We start from the raw sequence: 24390 nt of genomic DNA, 5'->3' as shown, positions 1-24390 counted from the left end.
AATCAAAACCACAATGAGACATCACTTCACCCATGTCAGGATGGCTGTCATCTAAAAGAACACAAACGACAAATATTGGTGAGGATGTGGAGGAAAGGGGACCCTCGTACACTGTTGGAGAGAATGTAAATTGATGCAGCCACTGTGGAAACCAGTATGGAGGTTTCTCAAAAAACTAAAACAAACAAACAAACAAAAAACAACTACCATATGATCCAGCAATTCCACTCCTGGGTATATATCCGAAAAAGCCAAAAACACTAATCAAAAAGATACATGCACCCCAATGTTCACAGCAGTTTACAATTGCCAAGCTATGGAAGCAACATAAGTGTCCATCAACAGATGAATGGATAAAAAGGAAGTGGTGTGTGTATGTATGTATGTATATGTATATATATACATATATATATATATATATATGGAATACTAATCAGCAGTAAAAAAGAATGAAATTTTGCCATTTGCGACAACATGGATAGACTTGGAGGATATTATGCTAAGTGAAATAAGTCAGATAGAGAAAGACAAATATTATATGATATCACTTATATGTGGAATCTAAAAAATACCATAAACTAGTGAAAAAAAAACCAAAACAGACTTACAAATACAGAGAACAAATTAGTGGTTACCAGTGAGGATAGGGAGCAGGGGAGGGATGTGGTGGGTGGAGAATTAAGAGGTACAAATTATTATGTATAAAAGAAGCAACAAGGATATATTGCACAATGGGGACTATAGCCAGTATTTTATAATAACTATAAATGGAGCATAATCTCTAAAAATTACGAATCACTATATTGTACACCTGTAACTTATATAATATTGTACGTCAACTATACTTCAAAACAAAACTATAGTACAATTTCCCAACCGGGATACTGAATTGATAGAATTCACCAATTTTAGCTCTATATTCAATGTAGAGTGCTTACACACACACACACACACACACACACACACACTTACAATCCACTACCATGAAAAATAAATTGTACAGTTCAATTATTTTAGTATATGCACAAAGTTGTACCACTATCACCACTTTCTGATTCCAAGACATTTTTATCAACCTAAAAAGAACCTCCTTGCTCATCAGTAGTTAACTGCTTACCTCTTCCCTCACCTCCATCCCCACTAAACCTAGGCCACCACTAATCTGCTCTCTGTCTGCATGGATTTGCCTGTTCTGGACATTTCATATACATGCGATCATATACAATGGGCCTTTTGTGACTGGCTTCTCTCACCGAGCATAATGTTTTCAAGGTTCATCCATCTCACAGCACATACCAGAATTTCATTCCTTTTTAAGGCTGAATAATATTTCATTGCATGGGATACACCACACTTTACTTATCCATTCATCATTCAGTGGACATTTATGTTGTTTCTACTTTCCTGCTGTTGGGAGTAAGGCTCTGAGAATCACTGTGCATGTTTTCATTCCTCCTGACTATGTACATACTTGGGAGATGAACTGCCGGGTCATTCGGTAACTCTGCAACTGCCAAACCGTTTTCTGCAGCCCCTGCACCATGGTTCGTTCCCACCAGCAGTGTACAGGGGTTCCAATTACTTCACATCCTCACCAACACTTATTATGTGTCTTTTTGATTATGGCCATCCTAGTGGCTGCGAAGTAGTATCTCATCGTAGTTCTGATTTGCATTTCTTTAATGATTAATAATGTTGAGCATCTTTTTGTGTCTTTATTGGCCAGTTGTATATTTTTGGATGGAAGTAGACTACTTTTAAAAGTCCTGAATGTACTTGGTGATTAAGGGAATGTAACAATGTGTTTACTGCATTTTGATGTTAGAATAGAAGAAAAAAATATACATATTTACACACTCACTCGTTAAGGTACTTTCTGAGCACCGGTGCTATTCCAGCTACCAGGAGACAGAGAAAAGAAGAAACCCTACCATCGATCATGAGAGGAGGCATAGATAAGATGTTACAGTCAGGTTCCTGGTGCTTTTATAAAGATGTTTCTTACTTAAACTTATAAGCCAGATGATTTATCTATGTTCTTGTCAGGGGCAGAAAAGCAGTGAGACAAGGTCCCTGATCTCTAGTAGCCGCCTGCCTAGCCGGGGAGACAAACACATAAACACATCATTGCAATTCCATACGGTCAGTATGATGGTGGTTGTCTGTCCAAAGAGCTATGGGAGCACAGAGGAGGGAGCAATTAATTCTGCAAAGCATCTAGGAAGGGCGCATAAGAGAAGTGACATTTGAATTTGGTGTTAAAGGATGTCTAGAGGTTTGACAGATGGAGAAAGCGGAAGGGAGTTCTGGGCCTGGTCAAAGGCATGACATCACAGCTGATCCTGAGCAGAGGCGGACGGTGCAAAGTGGTGATGGAACGGAGTGTGAGCCAGGTTGCACAGAGCCACACTACGGAGTTCCATCTGCATACAATGTGGATTTGGAGATTTTTTTGGTTTGTTTGTTTGTTTAAGCAGAAGAATGATATGATTGGATCTGAGGTATGAGAGATCACTCTGGGGCAGCCAGACATGAATTAAGAGGTCAGCAAACTCTCTATGGGGTCAAATAGTAAATATTTTTGGCCTTGCCAAAATATGATCTTCATCACAGCTTCTTGACTCTGCCGTTGTAGCGTGAACACAGACATGGATAATTTTAAATGTAGAAGCCTGGCTATGTCCAAGTACAGCTTTATTTACAAAACCAGACAGAGTCTGTCTGTCCGGAGGGTCTGGTTTACTAACTGCTTGACTAGACCAGGGGAAGAAGGAAAGCAAGTAGACCCCTGACTGTCTTTCTCCTGTGAGTGGTGACAATCAGAATGGAACAAGAGAAGTTTTAATTGAGGCAGAGGCTACCTTCAGAGCTCTGGAAGAGTCAGGCCCTCAACATGGGCTGGGCTGGAAAGTGGACTCTGCCCCCTCCTCCCACGGCAAAGTGCATCATTCATTCAGGCCGCTGGAGTTCTCTGCTGCCCTCTGTCTTAGCCACGTGGGCGATACGGAGCCTAAACCAGGGCCAATCCTAACAAGGAACCCACAGCTCAGGCAAGGAGGAGCCTGGGTAACAAGGTAGGAAGTCTTGGCAAAGCATCACTTGGTTTGAGACGGAAAGGCTTGATTCCAGTTAATCTAGAGAAGTTGTTCAGGGCACCCCCTGGGACCCAGAGGCGGGATGCACAGATGGTCCTGGATTAAAGCCAGGAGCTGCAAAGTTAGGAGCGGCTTCCTCTCCGGGTGTCTGCTGCAGGATTTGCAAACCGGCTTTCTGCCTCCGTGTGCAGACGGCTCCTACTTCGTCGTGGAGTGGGGACACAGCGAAGGTTTATCAGTGGCTCTATAAAGCTTTGCAGGCTTTCAAAAAGCCTTTTAAAAGGCTCAGCCTGCTGACTGTCAAGCTTCCTTGCTCTTGGCTAGGATTAAGTCAACCCAGTAGTAACACTGGACTTGCTTGCTCATCGGCCTCTCTGATTGGCTGCTGGTGACATAATGGAAGTACAGGAAGGTGATTGGCTGCCCAGCCGCCCAGGCTGAGCGCGGAGGCGGAGGACGCGCGGACCGAGAAGGGGACCAGAAGTGCCAGGGAACCACCAGCCAACTTCTTTTAAAGCATCGGGGCCGTGTTTCAAATAATAAGGATAGTCCTCAAGACAGTGCTATCTCTGCACGGCCCCCAAGGCGCACCTGGGTTCCTTAGTGTTGCTTCTGCCTCCCCTGTCCCAGGTGACTCTCTGTCCCTGGAGACTAGCAGGCAAGTGTCGACACGTCTCCCTCCACTCCCAGGCCCCTTCTGTCTGCCCAAACCTGCTCTCCGCAGCCCTGAGGCGTCCCTGCCCGCAGCCGGGACCAGGCGGAGCTCCCGGGGCCCTCCCTGCTCCACGGGGCCACGATGGCAGCGTCTCCAACTGTGCCCTCGTGCTGGGTCAGGACCTCTCTCCTTGACAAACCCTCCAAACAGAGCGAAGCCACAGCGGGAGGAATAAACAGGAGGAGAAGCACAAATGTGTCGGCACAGCCAGGAGAGGAGTGTTTCCTTCAACAGGAACAGTAACCGGGGACTGGGGCCCGGCTCACCTGGTGACTCACTGCACATCCTTTCCCCTTGGCTGGCTACCAAAGGAGAAGGTGGCCTCGAGGGACAGCGTGGGGCACTTCGGGGAGGCTCTGGGTTGGCGGGAGGGAGCAGCACAGCCGGCAAGGCAGGCACTGAGGTTGGGATTCTATGCCTGACTGCTGCAAGTTTGCTGTGTGATTTGCGGCTCCTCTCTGAGCCTCCGTTGCCTCGTCTGTTAAATGAGGGAATACAATTCAATCATCTCCAGGTCTTTTCCAGCTCAGTCTTTCCTTCCTAATGGAACACTGGTGTATCAGGAGCTAAACGGAGGGTTCTCATGCCAACAGTATGAACAATACCTGGCCTTTGTGAAGCCCCCCTAGTATGGGCCACGCTGTGCCAGCTGTGTACGTACACAAGTGCTAATCTTGAGAATAATCCTGGTCAAGCAGGTATTATCTCCATTTTAAAGAAGCAGCGGGTTCCACGAGATTGAGTAGCTTGCCCACCGTCCACAGTAACACTCTTGATTTAAACCCAGGTCTTTCTGACTGCAAAGGCCCCCAAATATGATTTTTTTTTTCTTTTTGATTTGCTAAAAAAAGAAGCTAATGACTAGTACTTGGTCAATTTTAAGTTTTTCTCCCAACGTTTTTCTTTGAGGACTACTATCAATATCAGCAGAACATCCAAACCTCTTGGCAAATGAATATTGGAAATGAAATGAAGGTAATGGAGACTCTTGGAAACCAGGTCTTGAGGAAACTTGTCAGGATTTTCAACAGCTTGTTTCCTCCATGAGCCAGGATTATTAAGGCTGTGATTCTGTTATTTTACATGAGTATGCAGGTTTAATTAAGCAGAACATTTCTAGCCCAGCCTAGATGCTCAGGACATCAGTGTGCTCCGAGCTAAATCATGGTTCGTGTGAGACACAGAAATGCAGGTGTTCCATCATTTTCTGCATTTGCAAAGGAAGCTGACTTCCAGGTACTCAGCCACCGAAAACAGGTTTGAGCACTCTTGTTCTGACTTCAGGATGGTGCGATTTACGCACAGGAGAACTTCCTGGACAAACAGCAAGGGAGAGTCCGCTTACCAGCTTAGAGGTCCCAGCCCTGGGAGTTGTTTGCCTCCCTTCCCGGGAGTCAGAAGGTGTTCTTTCCCTTTAAACGTGCACCTGGAAATTTCTCCATCAAAGCAGGCTGACACTCTGCCAACTAGAGCAGGAACTGAGCTCCTGAGTAGCTGCGAACTAGCTGGCCAGGCTAGGACAAAATGGACTACTTGTGCTGCGGACAGAAGAGGGGGCACTTTCATGAAGGGACCACATGCCACGGGCCCAGGGGGTGGAGCCTGCAATCTCCTGAGTCCCAAGACTGCCCTGGGACCTTAAACCTCTCTCCCTTGGAGGTTCAGGCCGTGAGCCAGAATACTTTTCTCATTGCTATCTCCATTCGTGACCTCCGACATTTGCTGCAGGCTTTGGAGCCCTGCTCGCCATCCTTCTCTTGGTCACATTCTCTGCCTCTGCCCTGGTGATTTCTGATATCCATGTGAACAATGCACCCTTCAACTATGTTTTTTCAGGACAGCATTGCAATTTCAGCGAGGTGGCTGGGACCTGGCCATTCTGCCGTCCCATTCCCATTATGTAAACTGCCACACATTTTAAGAGATGTTTTAAAGTCAAGTCAAGCCAGTGTGCAGGGGGCATGTAGAGGGAACTGGATTCAGATCCAGATGTCTCTACTGGACTCCTACTGGGGGCTAAGGTGTTAGGATAGAGGTTATTGCACTAGATCCTAAAGGTTTTTGAACTTTTACTTTTGTACTTGTAGGTAATCTAGCTCTAAAAAGGGTTTGGGTATCTCCAAAAAAGCAGTTGAGGTGCTTTGATGTGATGTCAGAAGTCATACTGCCATGGTTTTACGGATTTAAAAAAAGAGCTTTAGAATAAATGTCCCCACAGTCACATAGTCATTGGCATAATACAACCTTGAACTTCAATCTAGGAGGTATAGTAAGAAGGACAGAGGGCAAAATGGGAGTATTAACACCCACCTGGCAGGGTTATTGTAAGGAAATGATACAACTTAGGTAAAGCGCAGGAGAGCAGAAGGGACTTAAGCAATGTTGCCTCTGTCCCCTCTGGTCTTCAAATTCTGAGCCCTTTCCTGTGCACCGTTCTGCCTGCTAGTCACTGCAGCTCATCAGAGAGGAGAGTCTACATACGCTTTACGACAGATGAAATACTACTATAGCTGTTTAGTTTGAGCCTCGTGCCAACCCTTGCAAAGTAGGTATTATCCCCATTTCTCCAACTTCTTAGAGGACAAATGACCTCCTGGGGCCGCTCAGGTGATAAGCATCCGGGTTGGGATTTGAACCCAGGTCTGACCACCCCCAGAGGTCACACCTTTCCTGTTAAACCATGCAGTCACTTTCTGAGTTGATAATTAAGCTTCTAACAGCAATAAGCATAGGAAGAAAGAATACGTATTTCCCTTAGATCAATTAATACTATGCGGAAATAGCATTTGGGAATTGGAAAATGGGAAAGCTTTCTCTTCTGTGAATAAAAAGGGTGGAGAAACTGAGAAGAATGTTAGCTACAAAATCATATGCGTGGACGTCATCATATGTAAAATAATCATGTAGTTTAAGGTTCACTTGCAAACCTGATGGAGACACCATAAAAATATATAAAAATAAAGCATAAAAATATGCTGATGGAAAATCATAAAAATATGCTCAGTGCATACTTTAAAAATAAATGTATTTTACATTTATAAATGAGTTAAGTGTTTCTAAAATTCTCATTCTTTTATTGGGAAAAAAATCTCTTGCTTTTTTTGTCTTGAATAAAAATATCTGGAAAACATATGTTTGTTGTTCTAGTTAAGTGAAACCACTGACAGCTTGACATTTGTGCTAGCTGTGACTGTACTCCTAATAAAATAGTGAAAAATAGTACCCCAAACCCCTCCCTGACCTGCTGAATTGGAAATAGGTTACCTCCCAGTGAATTCATAGTTCTCTGCTTCGATTAGTTTCAGATTCTGGAATTGCTCCAAAATTTGAAAAACAAACTGCTTTCAGCATCTGGTTCTCCCAAAAAGGAAACCTTAAAATTATCTTTGGGTTATGAAAGATGCATAATAAGGTTATGTTAAATAACTAGACTATCCTTACAAGAGAAAAACTTAAGTGGAATCTCCTGTACTAGGGATCGAATTCAGTCTAAATCACAGGGTAAATGTATTTGATTAAAAATCTGAATCAACACTATCTTGAATAACCTTTAATGAAAAAGAATATGAAAACAAATATATGTATATATATGCATGACTGGAACCTTGTGTCTGTACACCAGAAATTAACACATTGTAACTGACAGTACTTCAATTAAAAAAAAAATCTGAATCAAAGTCGTTGAACTAATACATAGATTGGAACCCTACTCATTTGGTTTCAATTGATTTTTCGGTACAAAAATATGGAATTGGCCAAGGAACGGGGATTGAAACCTCAAATCACATAGGGCCAGGCAGGTAATATAAACCAGAGTTTCGAGAGACGAGAGTTCCCTCACCTGCAAAGTGAGGATGATAAAAATACTGTTTTTTTATTCACAGTGATTTTATGAGGCTTAAGTTCGACAATGCCCATGAAGAAGCATTCAGAGACCTGTTCATAGCTGCTAAGACTCTGCACGAGCAATAGCCATTGTCTGTGTATAGTCTTTGCCCAGCTGCCTTCTCTGAATGACGTCAAACGCCCCAATAAGCTACGTTCCCTTTCACACACCCTAAACACACCCACAACCTCTCCTTTCCCATCTGTGATGCAGCTCAGAATCTGAGAAACAAAGTAGCACAGGAACATCTAAAAGAGGGAAGTAAAACAGAGCAGGACGCTCTTGCCCCACCATTTTCCTCAACAAACTTTCATGAGAGCTTCCTGTGGGCAAGGCAGGGTTGACTGCAGGAAATGGACAGTTCTCACCTGTCGTCACAGGAAGAGAGAACAGCCTTCACCCCGCTCCGGAAAGAAACCAATGTACAGTCTGGGTGAAAAGGCCCAGGGGGGCCCTGCCCAGAGGGGACATTGTGGGAGCCACACAGGAAATTTTAAACTGTTTAGGGACACATTAAAAAAAAGTAACAAGAAACAGGCGAAGTTGGTGTTCATATCAGCATTATTGATGTATTTAGCCAAGGTATCCAAAATAGCATCATCTCAATATGCAACCAATATTAAAAACTCTTAATGACACTTTCTACATTCCTTTTCCTCATACTAAGTCTTCAGAATCTGGTGTGCCCTCTACACCTGCATCACCTCTCAGGTGGAGAGGTCACATATCAAGGGCCCTAGGGCCGCGTGCATCTAGAGGACAACCTTCCTGGCCAGCATGGGGCTATGAGATCTTGTGCCAGAGAAAAGCATTAACATATAAATGTTCAATATTTGAATGTGTTTGTTCTGTATGTCAACATATCTATGTATTGTTGAAAAAAAATCACTCTTTGCTCTATTTATGCCTTAGCACCCATGTCAAAAATCCATAAATCAGCTGGCAGCATGAAATCTTTTTTGACCCTCCCAGTTGACTGTGACCTTGCCCACTCTGTCGGTCAGGACAGGCTCGGTTACCCTGCAGTAACGAGTGTTTCCCAGACCTCATCTGTTTTCTACTCACGCTAAGAGAGCATCGTGGCCAGCCGTGACTGCGCTCCATGCTTTCTTCACTCTGGGGCCCAGGATGGAGCTGCCTCTACCTGGAGCGTCGCCAGTCCCGTGGCAGGAGGAGAATGAGACATGACGAACGCTGGACTGGCTCCTTGTTTCTGCTCACAAGTGACATGTGTCACTTCCATTCTCGCTTCATTGGCCAAAACCAGTCATGAGGCCAAATCTGCTGTCTCCGGGAGAAGACAATGAACCCTCCCAGAGGGCAGGACGCTGCGAGGAGGAAAAATGGGCTCTTCAGGGGAAGAGACATACAACTGCACACTTCCTCACCGTCCCCCGTGTGACCTGACACGCTTCTCCTGGGCTGCCTCTGCTGCATTGCCCCTTGCATTAGTGGCCCATCCCTTTCATGTTGGCGGCCCCGGGCTGTGCTCTTGGCTCTCTTCTCTTCTCACTCTACAGACTTCCCGGGGGGATCTCACCCACCCCCATGGTGTCCTTAACCACCCCCAGTAGCTGCCAACCCTCAGTTACATTTTCAGCTCCAGATCTGTGCAGCCAGCTATCTGCTGAACACTTCCCACAGACCTCCCAAACTCAGCTTGCCCAGACCTGAATTTATCACCGTCCTCATGCCACCCCCACATCTGCTCCTCCTCCTGAACCCCAAGCTTGGGAAGCGGCACACCTCTCCCCTGGCTGCCCCAGCCCCAGCCTGGGCAGCACCTCCTCTGTGTTCAGCCATCAGGTTGTGCTAAACATACTTGAAAGGACGGTGCCCTGGACCACCATTATCTCTCAGCTGGACGATCAGAGTCTTGCCCCTTCTAGTCCAGGCTCCGTGTTGAGACTCCAGGGGTACTGAAGGGAGGGCTCCAGGGGAGACTCGGGGCCACATAGTGCCCCAAAGGGTAAGAATCCACGACTCAGCAGGAGCTGCGACCCAGGGCTGTGGCCACGGAGACCCCTCAGGAACTGCAGGGTCACCTCTGAGCTCTAAGAAGTCACACGAGGAAATTCAACCATCAACCCCCTCAGACAGGCCCTACGTCACCTGGCTGACCTGTGTGGCTGACCTGTGGCAGAGCAGACCTGGGATTTGATCATGAGTCTCTGGTCACCAAATCCAAAGCTTTTTCCAAGGCTGCCTGGCTAATAAAGGGGAACGTTATGGCTGGAAGCCGTGACTCAATTTGCAGGGAGGCTCTCTTTCGGAAATCAGGCCTTTTGTTAGACAGTTGTGAATTTGGAAACAGTGCTTTAAGGAATTCTGGCCACAAGTCAGGGAGATTTCTGTATTTAGGTTTTACTTGGTCAACCGGTCACTTTTGTAGGGCAGTGAGTAAAAGATTCTCCAAGAGACACGTCTCAGTCAAACGGAAGTCGTACCAGCAGTAGCAGCTGCCATCTCCGCGCCGTCTGTGTGCTCAGCTGTGGGCCAGCACGGGGGTCCTGAGACGAGTCACACCACTCACGCACGCGTGTGTCAACCTGCTTAACCCATCTGAGCCTCAGAGTCCTCTTCTGTCGGGTAATACAAGTACCTTCCTCACAGGGTTGCTGTGAGGGTAAATGAGTTAATACAAGAAACACTCACTAGAACAGTAAGCACTGGCAAATTCTCACCACCCAACAGGTAACACTTGGAACCATGTTCAACAGGGAAAGTTAATAAAAGCCTAGAGGATCCCATAAATACATAAGGATGCCAGTCCTGCAGGAATGAAGACTTGGGTCGCCCCATCAGGGGAGGAACTCTGACCAGAGGGAGCGGGACAGGAGAAACATGGAATGGGCGATGGAAGAAAGACGCTGCCTGTCTGCTGTGACACCCTGGCCAGTTACGAAAAACGAGGTGGGCATATTTCCTTCCTTGCTCGATAATGTGGACGCACACGCACTCACCAGCGCAGGTTCGCCCTCTCGCTCACCGACAGGCACGTTGGTGAACCTCCCAGGTTCATTTCTAGGTTGCACGCTAGTCAGGTGAGATTGTGATCGCCAGAGGATCAGCCAGAGATGGAAATAACACTCTTTTCTGCCAGAAAGCGAGAGCACTTCCTTTAGTGCCAAGGAGGGCTGCGTGGTGTTGTGTGGCCCAGAGGTTGTGCTGTGATGGTAGGAAGCTCAGGTGGGATTAAAGGGTGTACATGGATGGCCTGTCACCAGAGTGGACGTGGCACTGTTCTACCTGTGGGTCTTGCCACTCCCGTTCTAGCCTCCACGCTGGGCTGTACACTCCCTTCCCCCACCTTCCTACCAGGTGATTTTCCATCAGGTTTCAGCAGGTGGAGACAGTGGCCGGAGGTCAGAGGGTGCGGAAGCTCTGGGTTTGCCTCCCATGGCAGCAGCGGGACCCAGGTCCCCGGCAGTGTCTGGGCGGTGGCGGCAGCTCTATGGCAGCTCCTACAGCAGCAGGGCCACTGGGCCAATTATCTAATGCTGAACAAGTCTGCCCTCAACTTAGTGACTTGTAACAGTGACAGTCACTTTGTTATTCCCCCCAGGGGTCCAGAAGTTGACTAGGCTCAGCCAGGCGGCCCCGGCTTGGGGTCCCACCCCGGCTGCGGTCGGGCAGCAGCTAGAGCTGGAGTTACCACAGAGGCGTGCTCACCCGCTGGCCGGGCAGTTGGTGCTGGCTGTCAGCTGGACTGTGCGCACCTGTCCTCTCCTAGTGGCCTGGACTTCCCCACAGCACGGCGGCTGGTTATCTGAGCACGAGTGTCCCGAGAGAGCCAGGGGAACTGTGTCACCCTGTAGGACCTCATCCAGTAAGTCGGAGTGTCTCGTCCACTGAATTTTATCTGTTAGAAACAAGCCCCGAAGGCCAGCCCCTGTTCAAGGAGGGAGAATTAAGAGCCCACCTCCTGTGTATGGGAAGAGGGCCCCAAATTTGCCAACATATTTTGAAGCCACCACGGGCATCGTGTCCAGCTTCACAGCTGGCAGGTCACCTTGGAGAGTTCAGCCCAGGACTTCCTGGTCTCGTGAGTCATCCTTCCTCCTCCTCCAGACACCCCTTCTCTCTTCTGTTTGCCAATCCCTTTGGCATGCTGTAACTAATTCCCTTCATTAAGTCCCCTCTTCAGTATGCCCAGGATGGATTCTCTTTCCCTGACTACGTGGGCCAGCCCATGCTAACCAGACTCACCATCTGAACTGAACAGCAGAGCAACCTGCAGAAAGATGAACTGTTATTAGGGGCCGAGACCCTGCGAGGGGCCACGCACGTTACTTAATTCTAATACCAGCCCTGCCAGTATTAGAACCTACCTCTTGGCATAGAAACTGAAGCTCAGAAAGGTTAAAGAGCTTGCCCCAAAACACAGCTGGAAGGAGGTCTGACTCTCAAATACCTGTATTTTCTGGGTCTTCTGGAATCTGAGAAGAGCTACTTCCTGCCAAAGAACTCCTTTTTCCTAGAGGAAGCCTCACCTCTCACCCTTACCTACCTGTGTGATGGATCCCAACTGAGGTACCTACAGTTGAGAATGAACTGAGGAAAGGAAGGTAAGAATACGACACAGGGGGAGTGGAACACAAAGGCTCAGACGTTCCTCAACTGTGAGAGCTACAGGGCGTGCGGGAAAAGGCCCCAGAAGCCATGATGCGCACCTGGGCAGCCACCTCCTCTCCAGGGGCCTCAGGTATCCCCACTGGAAAAATGGCCCTGACATTTTGTGCTCTACTGAGCATCCACCTTGCAAAGCAGCCAGGGGCGGAGACAGCTCTATCAGATACAGGGAGCAGATGCTAAAGTCAAGTCAAGTCAGTTTCTAGGTCTTGAATAGGCTTGCTATGGGCTGAGTGTCTGTCCCCCAATGTGATGGTGTTCAGAGGTGGGCCCTTCGGAAGGAAATACGATCACGAGTGTGGGGCCCTGAGGACTGGGGTTAGTGCCCTCGTAGGAGGAGACAGGAGCACTTGCTCTGGTCCCGCACTCCCAGCCATGAGAGGAGACACGGAGAAGACAGCCCTCTGCAACCAGGAAGGGGGCTCTCACAGAAATCGGCCATACTGGCTCCTGGATCTCAGACTTCCAGGCTCCCCAACTGTGAAAAATCCATTTCTGCTGTTTGTAAGCCAAACTATCCTGTTGTAGTAGCCCAAACTGACTAAGGCTGATGAGAAACACTTCTTTTACCCCATAAGCAGTGGGGAATCATTTCAGCTTCTTGACGAAGAATTTGACACAAAGAAATCAAAAGGCTTATAGAAGAAAATAACAAAAACAGTAACACAAAATAATGACAGAAGTGCCATTTACTGAACGCTACCAGGCAGCGTCCTAGTACAAAGGACACAGCTGGTAGGAGCGTCACAACAGCCCGGAGGTTTGTATTGTTACCTATTTCACGGATGGTAAAACCGTTCAGAGAGGCTGAACAGCTAGCCCACAGTCACACAGCTAGTCAGCAGTGGAGTGGAGACTCAGCCCAGCTGGGTCACATCCTAAGCCTGTGCTCTTCTGGGTTGGAATGAGCTGAACTCCAAGGTAGAAAAAAGAAGTAGAAAACTTGTATTCAGATGTCCAAAAGAACCCAAGGGTCTGCCCATGAGCACTAAGCGGCAGAAAGTGTGAGGCCAGGAGACAACGTGAGAAAGAAAGACGAAGCCTGAGGTTGGACTAAAGAGATGACGTGACCGGCGAGGGGGCTGACGGCTGTCTCCCACCAGCACCCCCATCCTTTCCCATCCAGGCATCCGCTCCTCCCGCGCCCGCGAGCTCAGGGTGGGGGACCCTCTGCTGGGCGAGAGGCGCAGGCCCAAGCTCGTCGGCCTCGGTGCACCTCTGCTGCTACTGGTGCTGGGGTGGGCTGCTACCCAGCTGGGGCCCAGGAAACCAGGCGGAGGCTTGCTGGGGCTGCCGGAGTTTCCCTGCTTTCTAAGAGGGCTTCAGAGAGGAACCCGCTCTGTCTCCCCAGCTGCGGACTGGGGAGCACAAGGACCCTGAGGCTGTTGTCAGCAGTCTCAGAATTAAGAGGGGAGCCGGCCTTGGTACGATCCCAACACGGCAAAGCGCAGAGAGAGGAGGGAAGGTGGTCCTGGATGACTCTGTTAACCTGCTGAATCAAACCGACCCTGAAGCCCACCAACCTCGGGCTCTCCAGTTCCTCCGTGGTGTCCTGTTGTGAGAGGGAAGCGCTGCATAGTCTGTCCTGGGTGTGGAGAACAAGGGGAAACGTGAAACACCCAGATCTAGGAAGACACCGGTGGACACTGGTGAGCTCTCACTGGAACAAACCGAGTGTGCGGGATGGAGACAGACAGACCCCGGGCCGCCACCTGTAGCACACGCACCACCTCTCGGGCCTCCAGCTCTCATGTACTGAACAGACCGCAGCTGAAGCTCCTAGGAAAGCAGGGCCCAGACGGGCTGTGTGCCAAGGGCTCTTCCCATGCCGAGTCCTCAACCGTGCTGGGTCCCGCTGGATAAACGCCTGACACGCACACTTCCAAAGTTCAGTATTATGCAAACCGAGATGTCTTCAAATTCAAGCAGCAGGTCAAAGTAACAGACACTGTGTCAAAAAGGATCACTTTATTCATCTACATACAACATAGATAAACGCAAGCAAAATCAGGATGTTTTCCTCAGCCATCCTTTCCACATTTTACGCAGTTTTAGTGAACTATAAATCACTGATTTCTTCAGGCCTAAAAGAGAAAAGAAGAGAGAGTGAGAATGCCGAGGCTCACTGAGCGGACACTCAGCAGGGGCTCCAGGACACTTGGAACACAGGCTCATCTTCAGAGTGGAGCAGCGATGGGCTGGCCAAGGGGTCCAGGAGACCCGGGGCCACTGTGGTCAACGCGAGGGGAAGAGACTGAGGTCGGCATCTGCGGAGGCAGTGACACGGACGCCAGAGGCACCCAAGCTTCTGGGGTCAGGGACGCTTGTGATTACGAGCAAACTGCAACCTTTGAATTTAGCAGCTCCTTTAAAAAGGAGAAAGGCAGACACAGACACAGACAAGACTGTGTGTGTAAGTGGGCAACCTCGGCCCCCTTTCCACCCACCAGTGTCTCCCAACCACCCCCAAGTGCACTGCCGCTGGTCTCCGCGAGGGGCGTCTCCGTCCCTCTGCGCCTGGGAGGCTCCGAAGCCCCTCTGGGCTGACTCAGACACCGACCTCCCGTGCCACGGCCGGCGCGCGCCTCCAGCCCGGCTCTCACCACACTGCCCGGTGCTCGCCTGCCCCTCTGCCCAGACCAGGCGCCATGTGAGGACGGGGACCTTGTCCGACTCATCGCTGGGTCCCCATTACCTGGTGCTGAACCCAGCACAGACGTGCTCAGTAAGCACTTGTAATGATAGAGCAGAAGCACCTCACTCAGACGTGGAACCTTCTAGCACCCCGCCTATATAACCACAGGCACCTGATGAAACTGGAGAAGAGGCTCTCTGGGGCTCACGGGAAAGAAGTCACATGGGACAGAATAAACGAGATGGTACCGCCTGTCAGATCCCCTGGGATCTGACGTGCAGGCGGTACCGTGGGCTCAACCTCCTCCACGCTGAGGATGAGATCGTGGCCGCACTGCGGGCGTCAGAGGCGGTGCACTCAGTGGGCACTGCTGACAGTCCCCGGGCTGGTTCCGGACACTCCCCGCCCTGGAGTCTGTGCTCTCTTGAGAACACCTGCCACACTACCTGTAGGCGGCCTGGTGCACTGAGGACCTTTCACGAGGCTACTACAGGCACTGGAGGGTAAAAAGGCAGGGTACCAGTAAAACCATTAGCAGATGCTTCTAGAAACACTGGCCTGGCTGGTCCATGGACTGACTACTGCAAACCAACAGCCTAGTCAAGAGCCTCGGAGCTGCTTTCCCTGCCTCCACTCCTTTTAATTTCGTCCCCGGAGCAACCACTCTGGTAAACCTCAACCATCTGAGCATTGAGACTGAACACTCATTATGTAAGGTGCTTTTAAAAATTCCAGCCAGAACCAATCAAGTCACTAAGGTGGTTGCACACAGTGAGGTTAACACAGCAACCCCGGGGCGCTGAGTCACAGCGAGAGGAAGATGCATGGACCATGGTAAGTCCCAGCTCAGCTTAGAAAACCTCACTCACAGGCTGCGAGGACCTAGCGTTTAAGGTGAATACACGGAAGCCCAGGAGCGTCCCCATGTAGCCATATGTTTTGCCGCTACTGGAAAGAAACTTCTCTTCATTAAAAAGTCTCTCCTTTCGATGGCTCTGCCAGAGACACATTCTCAGAAAGATCGCAGCAGGGAACTGCATTAAGAAGAGCACTGGAATGGGAGTCAGGAGACATGGATGTAGTCCCAGCTGGGCCACAGGGTGACCCCCTCTCTGGGCAGAGTGCAGGGCTGGACGGGATGAGGGGTTCTCTGACGTCAGCATGTGAGCTCCCTGGAATCGTGGGCAGTTTGCTGTGTGCACACATCTGTGCAGATGCCCCGAGTTTTAGTCAGGCTCACAGGGGAGCCAGGATTTGCAAAAGGTTAAGAACTAACAGATTAGAAGGAAAAACCCTTTCTGCCTTAATATTTTGATTGCAACAAAGGTGGAGGATGAAACTTCATGAACTTGAAGGAGGCAAAATTTCCTAACCAGGACACAAAAAGCTGCTAACCTTAAAGGACAAAATTGATAAACTGGACTAAGTAAGATTAAGCCCTTCTTTTCACCAAAAGACACCATTAAGAGACTGAAAAGACAAGCCCCAGAGTAGGTGAGGTTTGCACTACACACATACCCAGTGAAGGACCTGCGTCCAGGCCACATGGAGAATTCAGTGTAAGGAAAAGGCAGACAGTTCAACAGAAAAATGAACAAAACACTAGAAGAGGCACTTCACAAAAGAGCATATCCAAGTAAACACATGAACAAACGCCCAACTTCACTGGTCGTCAGGAAAACATAAGTTACAACTCCAGTATGACACCACGACTCACCTACCAGAGTGCCTGAAGTGAGGACGACACAGTACCAAGCATCGGCCACGGAGGTGCAGGAACTCCGCCCACGGGAGTGATTTGGACAACTGTTCGGTAGCATCTCCTGCAGCTGGACATTCGTGTCCTTTATGATCCAGTAATTCCCTACGCAGACACCTAACCTGATGCATACGTACGCTCACCAAGAGTCAGGCACAAAACACGCACAGCAGGACTCTGAGAAGCAGCTCCAAGCTGGAAACAACCCAGGGAATCACCAACAGTAGAACGGATAAACCGTGCAATAGTCATGCAATGGACTAGTTGCAACGAGAATCAGTGTACTTCTCCCAACACCGCGATGAATCTCAGCGATGGTACGAGGAGCGAAAGACACAAGGGGGTACGTATTTATGTTAAGTTCAAAAATGGGCAAAACAGAAGCAGGGCATTTGCAGTTACTGTTGGAGAGGTGGTGACGGATGGGACACACTGGGGCTCTGGGGACTGGCCCTGTTCTAGCTCTTCATCTGGGCACTGGGCTCATGAGTGTGTTCCCTTTGTGAAATTCACCACATTTACGATTTGTGCACTTCTCTGTATATATGGAGATTTCTCCTACGGCCAGAAGATTCTGGATCTTCCATGTATTCAGTCACTGAAATACTGTGAACAAGGATTCACTGGGCACCTGCACCTACAAGACCTGAGCTAGCTGCTGGGGACACTGGTACGAGCAGCAGTTCTGGCCTCTGCCCTCACAGAGATTCCAATCCACAGAGGTCTACTGGGCCGACACCAAGTTTACGTTTGGGTTTTGCTTCCTTTCTAAAGAAAAGGATGGTGATTTAGGAAGCCTGCATTTAGAATGCGTCTTGAGAAGACAGCCTGCTAGGAGAGAAACTTTACTCTAAGAGCCATCCTGGTCACCTGTGCTCCTGCCCAGTGGGTAGAGATGCCACGTCTCCTAGTTACGTCCCTTTAGGCAGATCCTTACTGCCCTGAAGCTCGTCGTCGTGAACTCTTAGTGGCAGCCAAAGTCAGGATTTTGTTCCAGAAGCACATGGGAACCCACTTCACTACGTGGCTCCTAAGGTTTTTCTTCTGTTGATTTCCAGCTTGTTTCATGGGACCTACAGCAAAATGACTACACACATAAGACTACGAATTCCCTGTGTGACCTTAAACTGATGGGTCCAAGGACAGACAAAATTCTCCAGGAGACAACATGAGGCAGGGATGCGACCAGGTTGTGAGAGGTTGCCACCTTCCTGTACTTCTATAAATGAGGAAATCAGTAACATTTCTCCAATTAATTTCCAGCCACAGGAGCTGTATCTGCAAAGAAAATCTCCTCTGAGGCAGAAGTACAACTAATTTTTAAAGCTTTCAGGTTTAAATGATAAATATATCACCAGAAAAATCTTAACTGCTATTATGTGGTTTTCTTATTTAAACGTGTAGGTACCAAAAAATGGGGGGAAAAAAAGGTTTCGGTTATAAAAAAAAATGAGAAAAGCAGGGGACAATCAGTGATGCCTTTTGTGATGCTCAGGGAAGGGCTGTGAGGGTCAAACTGAGGCCCGCTGGAATCTGTTTAGGATTAAGACTCAAGCTGTCTTGCTAATTCAGTTGAATCTTCCGTAGCTAGAGAGGTAAACAAGTATTTGACCCCACAGTTCATTCTGATTAACCAGAAAGTCAAGTGGGGAAAATAGAGCAAAATTTCAAAAATCAAACTCATCCTCCTCCCCAACGCTCCCTCACCTCCAGGAAGGGCACCGCTGTCTCCTGCCTCCAGAGCCAGAGACGTGGGAGCTATCTCTGCCCCTCCTTCCCCGCCACATCCCTCCGACCACCAAGATCCAGTGTCCTGCCTTCTGAATACTGCTTGCACCTCTTCTCTGATTACAGCAAGAGGACTTCTAAAAGCAGAGCGCAGGAAGAGAGAGGTTCTGTGCTTGCCACGAGGGGCCCACGGCTGCTGGCCTCCTCCAGCTGCAGACGGGTGAAGGGACCAGCACGTTCCAGAGAGAGGTCCGGAGACGCTTGGGTGAGGAAACCAAAGAGGAAAGACCAGACACGGTGCTGGATACTTTCATCTATCTTTTCACGACCTGGTGAGGTCGGCAGAACTATCCCTATGAAATTCAAACTCGGAAAAATCAGGTAACTCGCCCACGTCACAGTATCTGAGCTGGAACTGGAACCCTCGTCCCGGACTCACAGACCCCTGCCCTCAACCCCGTGCACCAGAGAAGGCACAGCACAAGGCAGGAACCCCAGAGGATTTAGGAATGCTTGTCACTTTCCGCAGTTCCTGCGACCTCGGTGGTCACTCTGGACTTCCACGATCCAACGAGGCATCTTTAGAAGGGAAAGGGAAGCAGGCAGCAAGCACGCCAGGGAACCAGCACTGGGTGCTCCGGCCAGGGGGAGCCTGGGCTGTGGCTCTATGAGGCGATCTCCACCGCCCTCTGCTGGCGACGGGAAAGAACAGGTGGAAAGAGGATCAGAGATTGACTTCAGGTTGACGTATCAAGAGATAAGGAGGGATTTTTCCCGAAACCTTTTATTTGAGGAAAACTCAGATTTATAAAAGAACAGCACAGTGTGTTCCCACGCACATTCACCCAGCTTCAACAATGTGCCAACTCAGGGCCAATCTTGCGTCACCCCCCTCACCCACGTCCCTCTACCATATTTTCTTTTGAAGAAGTCTCAGACACCTGTCATTCCATCTGTAAATATCTTAGTACGTATTTCTAAAAGAAAATGATTTTTAGCCCTGTAACACCGCCATTATCACAACTAAAAAAGAAAATCAGTAAACCCTGCAGTTCCTTATAGCACAGGCAGCCAAAAGTAAAAGGCGCCCAAGCACCCGGCCTCACCTCAGGAGGGTTATGGCAAAGCAGCTGCGATCATGTAGAGCACAGATTAACAGCCTGAGCCACCCAGCAAACAGAAGCACCTCATATTCGGCCTTGCCAGGACAAATCAGCAGGAAGACAGATTAAATAAATACCTTAATTGGAAATGCAAAGCCATGCACCCCTGCATGCCAGGAAAATCTTCAGCTGAGTATGTCTGGCATATGTGCTGCTAAACCCTTGTTGACTCCCTGGCTGAATCTCCCCAAAGACTCAGGAGGGCCACCCTTGGCAGTGCCCAGGCAGCGGGGCGTGAGCCGTCAGGAGGTGTGATTGTGTGCAGCTCCCCGGCAGCCTCAGCCCAGGGATCAGAATCAGGCTGAGAGATCACTCTCTTCCTCTGGTCACCTCTGTGCCATTTATCCCCTGTACTGTCAACTTCTGTTTATGCCCATCTCCCCTCCTAGGTTATGGAGTCCTTGAAGGCAGGATGGGCTTGTGTTCACTTGGTACCCTGTGTGGCGTGCAGCTGAGGGATGCTCAGTAGATGGCTGCAGAAAGAAAGACGGAGCTAGAAAGTCCATCGTTTGACAATACCTAGTGTTGGAAAGAACGAGAAAAATGGGAACTTGCGTTTACTCCTAGTGGGATGATAAACTGATATAACCACTATGGAGGGCAATTTGGCAATAGCCAAAGATGTGTTTAAATGCTTAAAACAAGAACAGGATGTTTTAAATAAATTTAGAAAAAAAGGAATATTCAGAGAACAAAAAAAAAAAAAAAAAGAAAGAAAGAAAGAAAAGAAAAGAGAAGAAAATGAGCTCCTAGAAATTAATATAGCAGAAATAAAAAACTCAATAGAGTTGGAAACTAAAGTTGAGAAAATCTCCCAGAAAGCAAAGCAAAAGGACAAAGAGATCAAAAAAAGGAGACAAAAGACAGAAAACCCAAAGGACTCGTCTAGGAGGTCCAATGTTTGAATAAAAGGAGTTCCAGAAAGGGAAGAGAGAAAACAGATGGAAAGAAATCAACCAATTTTTTTTATATTCTGGGCTTCCAAACTGAAGGGCAATGAGTATCCAGTATAACAGATAAAAAGAGACGTACACTGAAACACGTCACTGAGAAATTTCAGAGCCCTGGGGACAAAGAACACCTAAAAGGCTTCCAGAAAGAACACTCACAGCGGAGTGGGAATCAGAATGGCTCTGGACTTGACAGCAGTCCTAGAAGTGGGAAGATAACTGGAGCAATGATAGTGAAATTCAGTGACTCCTCGTCTGCCCCCAGCCCAAGTCTTAGCCGTGGGAGAGGGTAGACGAAAGGCACGTTTGACCACTCGTGGTCTTCACGTCCGCCTCCCACACACCTTCCCCAGGAAGTTACTGGGTGGTGCTTCACCAAAATGAGAGTGCGCCATGAAATCAAAGATGGGAGATACAACACACGGGGGCCCTCACCCGAGACAGGTGGCGACGACTCCATGGGAAGGAAAAGTAGACCACGTGGCTCAACTATGAACCCCAGTCAGTCAGCCAGACGGTGGAAGCGGAGGACTGACTGTACCAAGGTTACGAGCCACCCACATGCAGAAGGAAGGGGGTGTGCGTGTGCAGTGGAGGGGGGAGCAGCTGAATTCTGATCTACGAGACTGAGAAGTCAATAGATGATGCCTAAATCTAAAAAGGAGAGAAGCAGCAGTATAAGCTTATTATGCAGAGAACTAGTGGTGAGAACAGAAGTACCCTGAGAGTTGGCAGTGGCCGTCCCTGGAGAGGAACCACGGGCGGGGATGGGGGCAGCTACCGCTGTTTCTGCAGCGCTATCACGTGTCACCTCATAGATACACAAACACCAGGGGAACCTGCACAGGAGGGGCAATTCGGGCACACAGAGGGGCAGGAAAGCCTTCCAGCAGTGCCTCAGCCGCCCAGATTACAGCGCTGTCTGCCCGACTGAACGCACCACTGTGTCCTAGGTTATGACCATCCAAATCCAGTGTTTCACAAATAACCGCGAGATACAGATAAGCTTTACGTCTTAACCGGAAGCACTGAGGCCACTCAATCCAGCAGGTATGTTAAATGTGGATTTTTAAAAATTCTTACCAGCAGTGAAAATGCCTTTGGTGCTCTGCCTCATGCTGGAAGGTCTCACGATTGCTGAGAGCCCTGTGAGGGAAACCAACCGGGATGCCAGAAAAGTCAGATGTTAGTCATCTTGACACTTTTAAAACTTGAAACTAAACAATCTTTCCAGTTATCCAGTAAAACCAGCACATTGTCTCTGTCCTGGTGTCAGAGTGACAGAGAAAAGGCATCGGGCTGAGCAGGGAACTGGGGGTCCCAGCCACGTCACCGACCAGCTGTGGGAACACAAGCAAATGATTGACCCCTCTGGGCCTGGGCCTCCTCATCTTACAGCGGTGTGGGTCAGGTGACCCTCAAAGATCAAATTTTTTTCACTTTAAATATGCTTAAGTTTGCTGGTTCTCAATTCCAAGATGTGAGAAGACTGAGGAAAAACCCTCCAGGACACCGAATGTTTCTGCCTAGGAGATAAAGTTACCCTTTATCACACGGAGAGGACCTCAGTGAGTCCTTCTCGCCCTCAGAAAGGCAGAGGCACTCACACCAAGACGACAGTCATGTTCAGGTGGGAAACAACTGACCACATGCCTCCCGTGTATCTTCAGAAGAGGGGCTGGTACCCTCAACACCCAGCCCGCAGCTGGGGGGCCTGAGTCTGCAGGTCCCCTGCTGCGGCTCTGCCACTGTGACCTGCCCCGGGAGGCTCTGCAAACGTCCTCTCAACCAGAGAGGGTGCACTCATCATTCCATGATGATTTCCTTACTGACTGACCTCATAAACCTCAAAAGGCGGTGGGCCTCCTCTGAAGACAAGGTTCAGATTTTGGGTACACATCAAGGAGGACCTTGGCAAACACTGGGGACAATGTGCGGAACACAGGCGTGTCAGGGCAGACCTACTGGACACACACGTTGAGGGGGAGTTGGCTGAGGAGAGCAGTGTTCTTGATGCTATAAAAGCATTAAAAATGTCACCATTCTCCTTCCTCCTCAGACCACCATGAAGAACACATCTTTGAAATAACTTCTGGAAGTTATGCTCCCGGGACCAAAAGAACCATTGTTTCCCTCTCTGACAGTGACTTAGGACCCAGGGGTCTGAAAACAGAAGCGCTTTCAACACCCCACTTCAAACAAACAAGAAGTTAGGTTTGGAAAAACCCCAGACTGTTAGGGCTTTCTTCTTCCTAGAGGCAATCTAACTCTCCATCTCACTAGGCAAGAAAGAATAAAGAAATCAGTCACAAACAGAGTTTGCTTTTACCCACGGCCAGTACTTCCTTAACTTCAAATTCATAAATTCACAAACGTACCTAGCCGCACCACCTCTCCACAGTCGGGGTCGTGAGCAACTTGTAACAGCGTTTCTTCCACGTCTCTGTTTTTCCCAGGAGGGTCCATGATATGATTTATTTGTTGCTGTAGGGTTTTGGGCAATGTCATCAGCTGAGTGAATTGTCCTTCTGGGCTTTTATCTATCTAAGGAAAAAAAAGAAGATGGATGTCTATGGAAAGTACTTTGAATTCTATAAATTCAAAGACCCATGGCTTCTCCTTAAAATCACACAAATATGCATGAACTTACACCCTGGACCAGGCAGCCTGCTAAGGACTTTCTCCTTTCTGAACCTGAATGCGTAAGTGTTCAGGATTCTAAGTTCCTTCAAATAAGCCAATTCTTTTTCTATACTATTCTATTTCTACATAGGAAAAGAATAGAAGTTTATTTCAAGAACCTATTTTTGACTCTCAGTTTTAAAATTTCTATTTGTCTGAAGTCCAGCTGTTGAAGGAAGCAAAGCTTCAGCCAAAATTCACTGACAGCCCCGTGAATCCAGCACTCATTTTAAACACAGGCACAGAGGACCGCAGCCAGGACCACACAGCCAATCAGACAGTGGGATCTAAATTTGGGTCTCCTGTCTTTAGGGCCTGTTATGTACCACACTGTGTTTCATAAACTGTAGGAATAAACTGATAACAGGGACTAATCTTTATTTACTTTTAATCCCCTGGCACATAGTATGTACTCAAAACCCACTGGTTGGATAAGGAGATGAATACACACATCAATAAAACGTAGTTGTCATTATTTCTTAAAAAGCAGTAAGTTACACCAGAGGTTTCTATTTCCAGTGTAATCTAAAGTACATCAAATTTAAAGATAAACACAGAAATAAAGCAGATAGAAAACTATGCATCAGACTTTATCTGGAAGCCTCTGAATGAAGTTAGCCACTGAGCTGAGTCCACACCCACCTTCCCCAACTCCTAGTCTAATATACTTTACTTTCATGAAATCAGATTTTTCCAAAATCATGTAAACAGAACTAGCTGCCAAGATGAAAACCAGTAACACTGCCCTCAGCAGAGCATCTTGGTAAGAACCTGTCTTGTATTCTTTTAACGAATGTTTAGGTTTTAGCTTCAATTAAGAGAACAGTAAGAAAAAAAAATAGATGAATATATTAAATTTTAGACTCAGATTTCCCAGATATGATCAACTTTCTTAGTATTTATAATTCACTCATTCTACCACTTGTTTCTTCATTCAACAAATATTTATTGAGTACATACCAACGTCTGGATTTTCTAGTTTTATCTAAAAAAATCTATGCAAAGAAGAAGAAAATGCTATTATTTAGTGGCTCTAATACGGTGAAGGTTTTTTTTAACCTAAGTATTTCATATTTATCATTAAGATGGTTCAGATCCACAGGATTCAATCTCTACTTAGCTTTTGCTAGATAAATGACAAAAAT

The 24390-nt window shown here is 48.0% G+C and overlaps 1 protein-coding gene across 3 annotated transcripts in view; it reads right to left on the bottom strand.

The window, feature by feature from the left end:
* Window positions 1-8764: 8764 nt before the first annotated feature.
* TAMM41 (TAM41 mitochondrial translocator assembly and maintenance homolog) overlaps window positions 8765-24390 on the bottom strand; it is a 47477-nt gene continuing 31851 nt past the window's right edge. Inside the window, exons 6-8 of one of the 3 annotated variants that reach the window (XM_045515339.2) lie at window positions 22942-23107; window positions 21647-21709; window positions 8765-9024 (exon numbers count right to left, since the gene is read on the bottom strand). In XM_045515339.2, coding sequence (XP_045371295.1) covers window positions 8930-9024; window positions 21647-21709; window positions 22942-23107 — 324 coding nt within the window. In that variant the 3' untranslated portion in view covers window positions 8765-8929. Of the gene's footprint in view, window positions 9025-14281; window positions 14413-14500; window positions 20133-21646; window positions 21710-22941; window positions 23108-24390 lie in introns of those variants that run through there. The other 2 variants (XM_010953055.3, XM_010953056.3) reach the window with 2 other exon arrangements.

This window comes from Camelus bactrianus, chromosome 17 (assembly GCF_048773025.1).
Source record: "Camelus bactrianus isolate YW-2024 breed Bactrian camel chromosome 17, ASM4877302v1, whole genome shotgun sequence".
Classification (NCBI taxonomy): domain Eukaryota; kingdom Metazoa; phylum Chordata; class Mammalia; order Artiodactyla; family Camelidae; genus Camelus; species Camelus bactrianus.
Note: the sequence above shows the minus strand (reverse complement) of the source record. Positions and strands in the feature narration are given on the sequence as shown.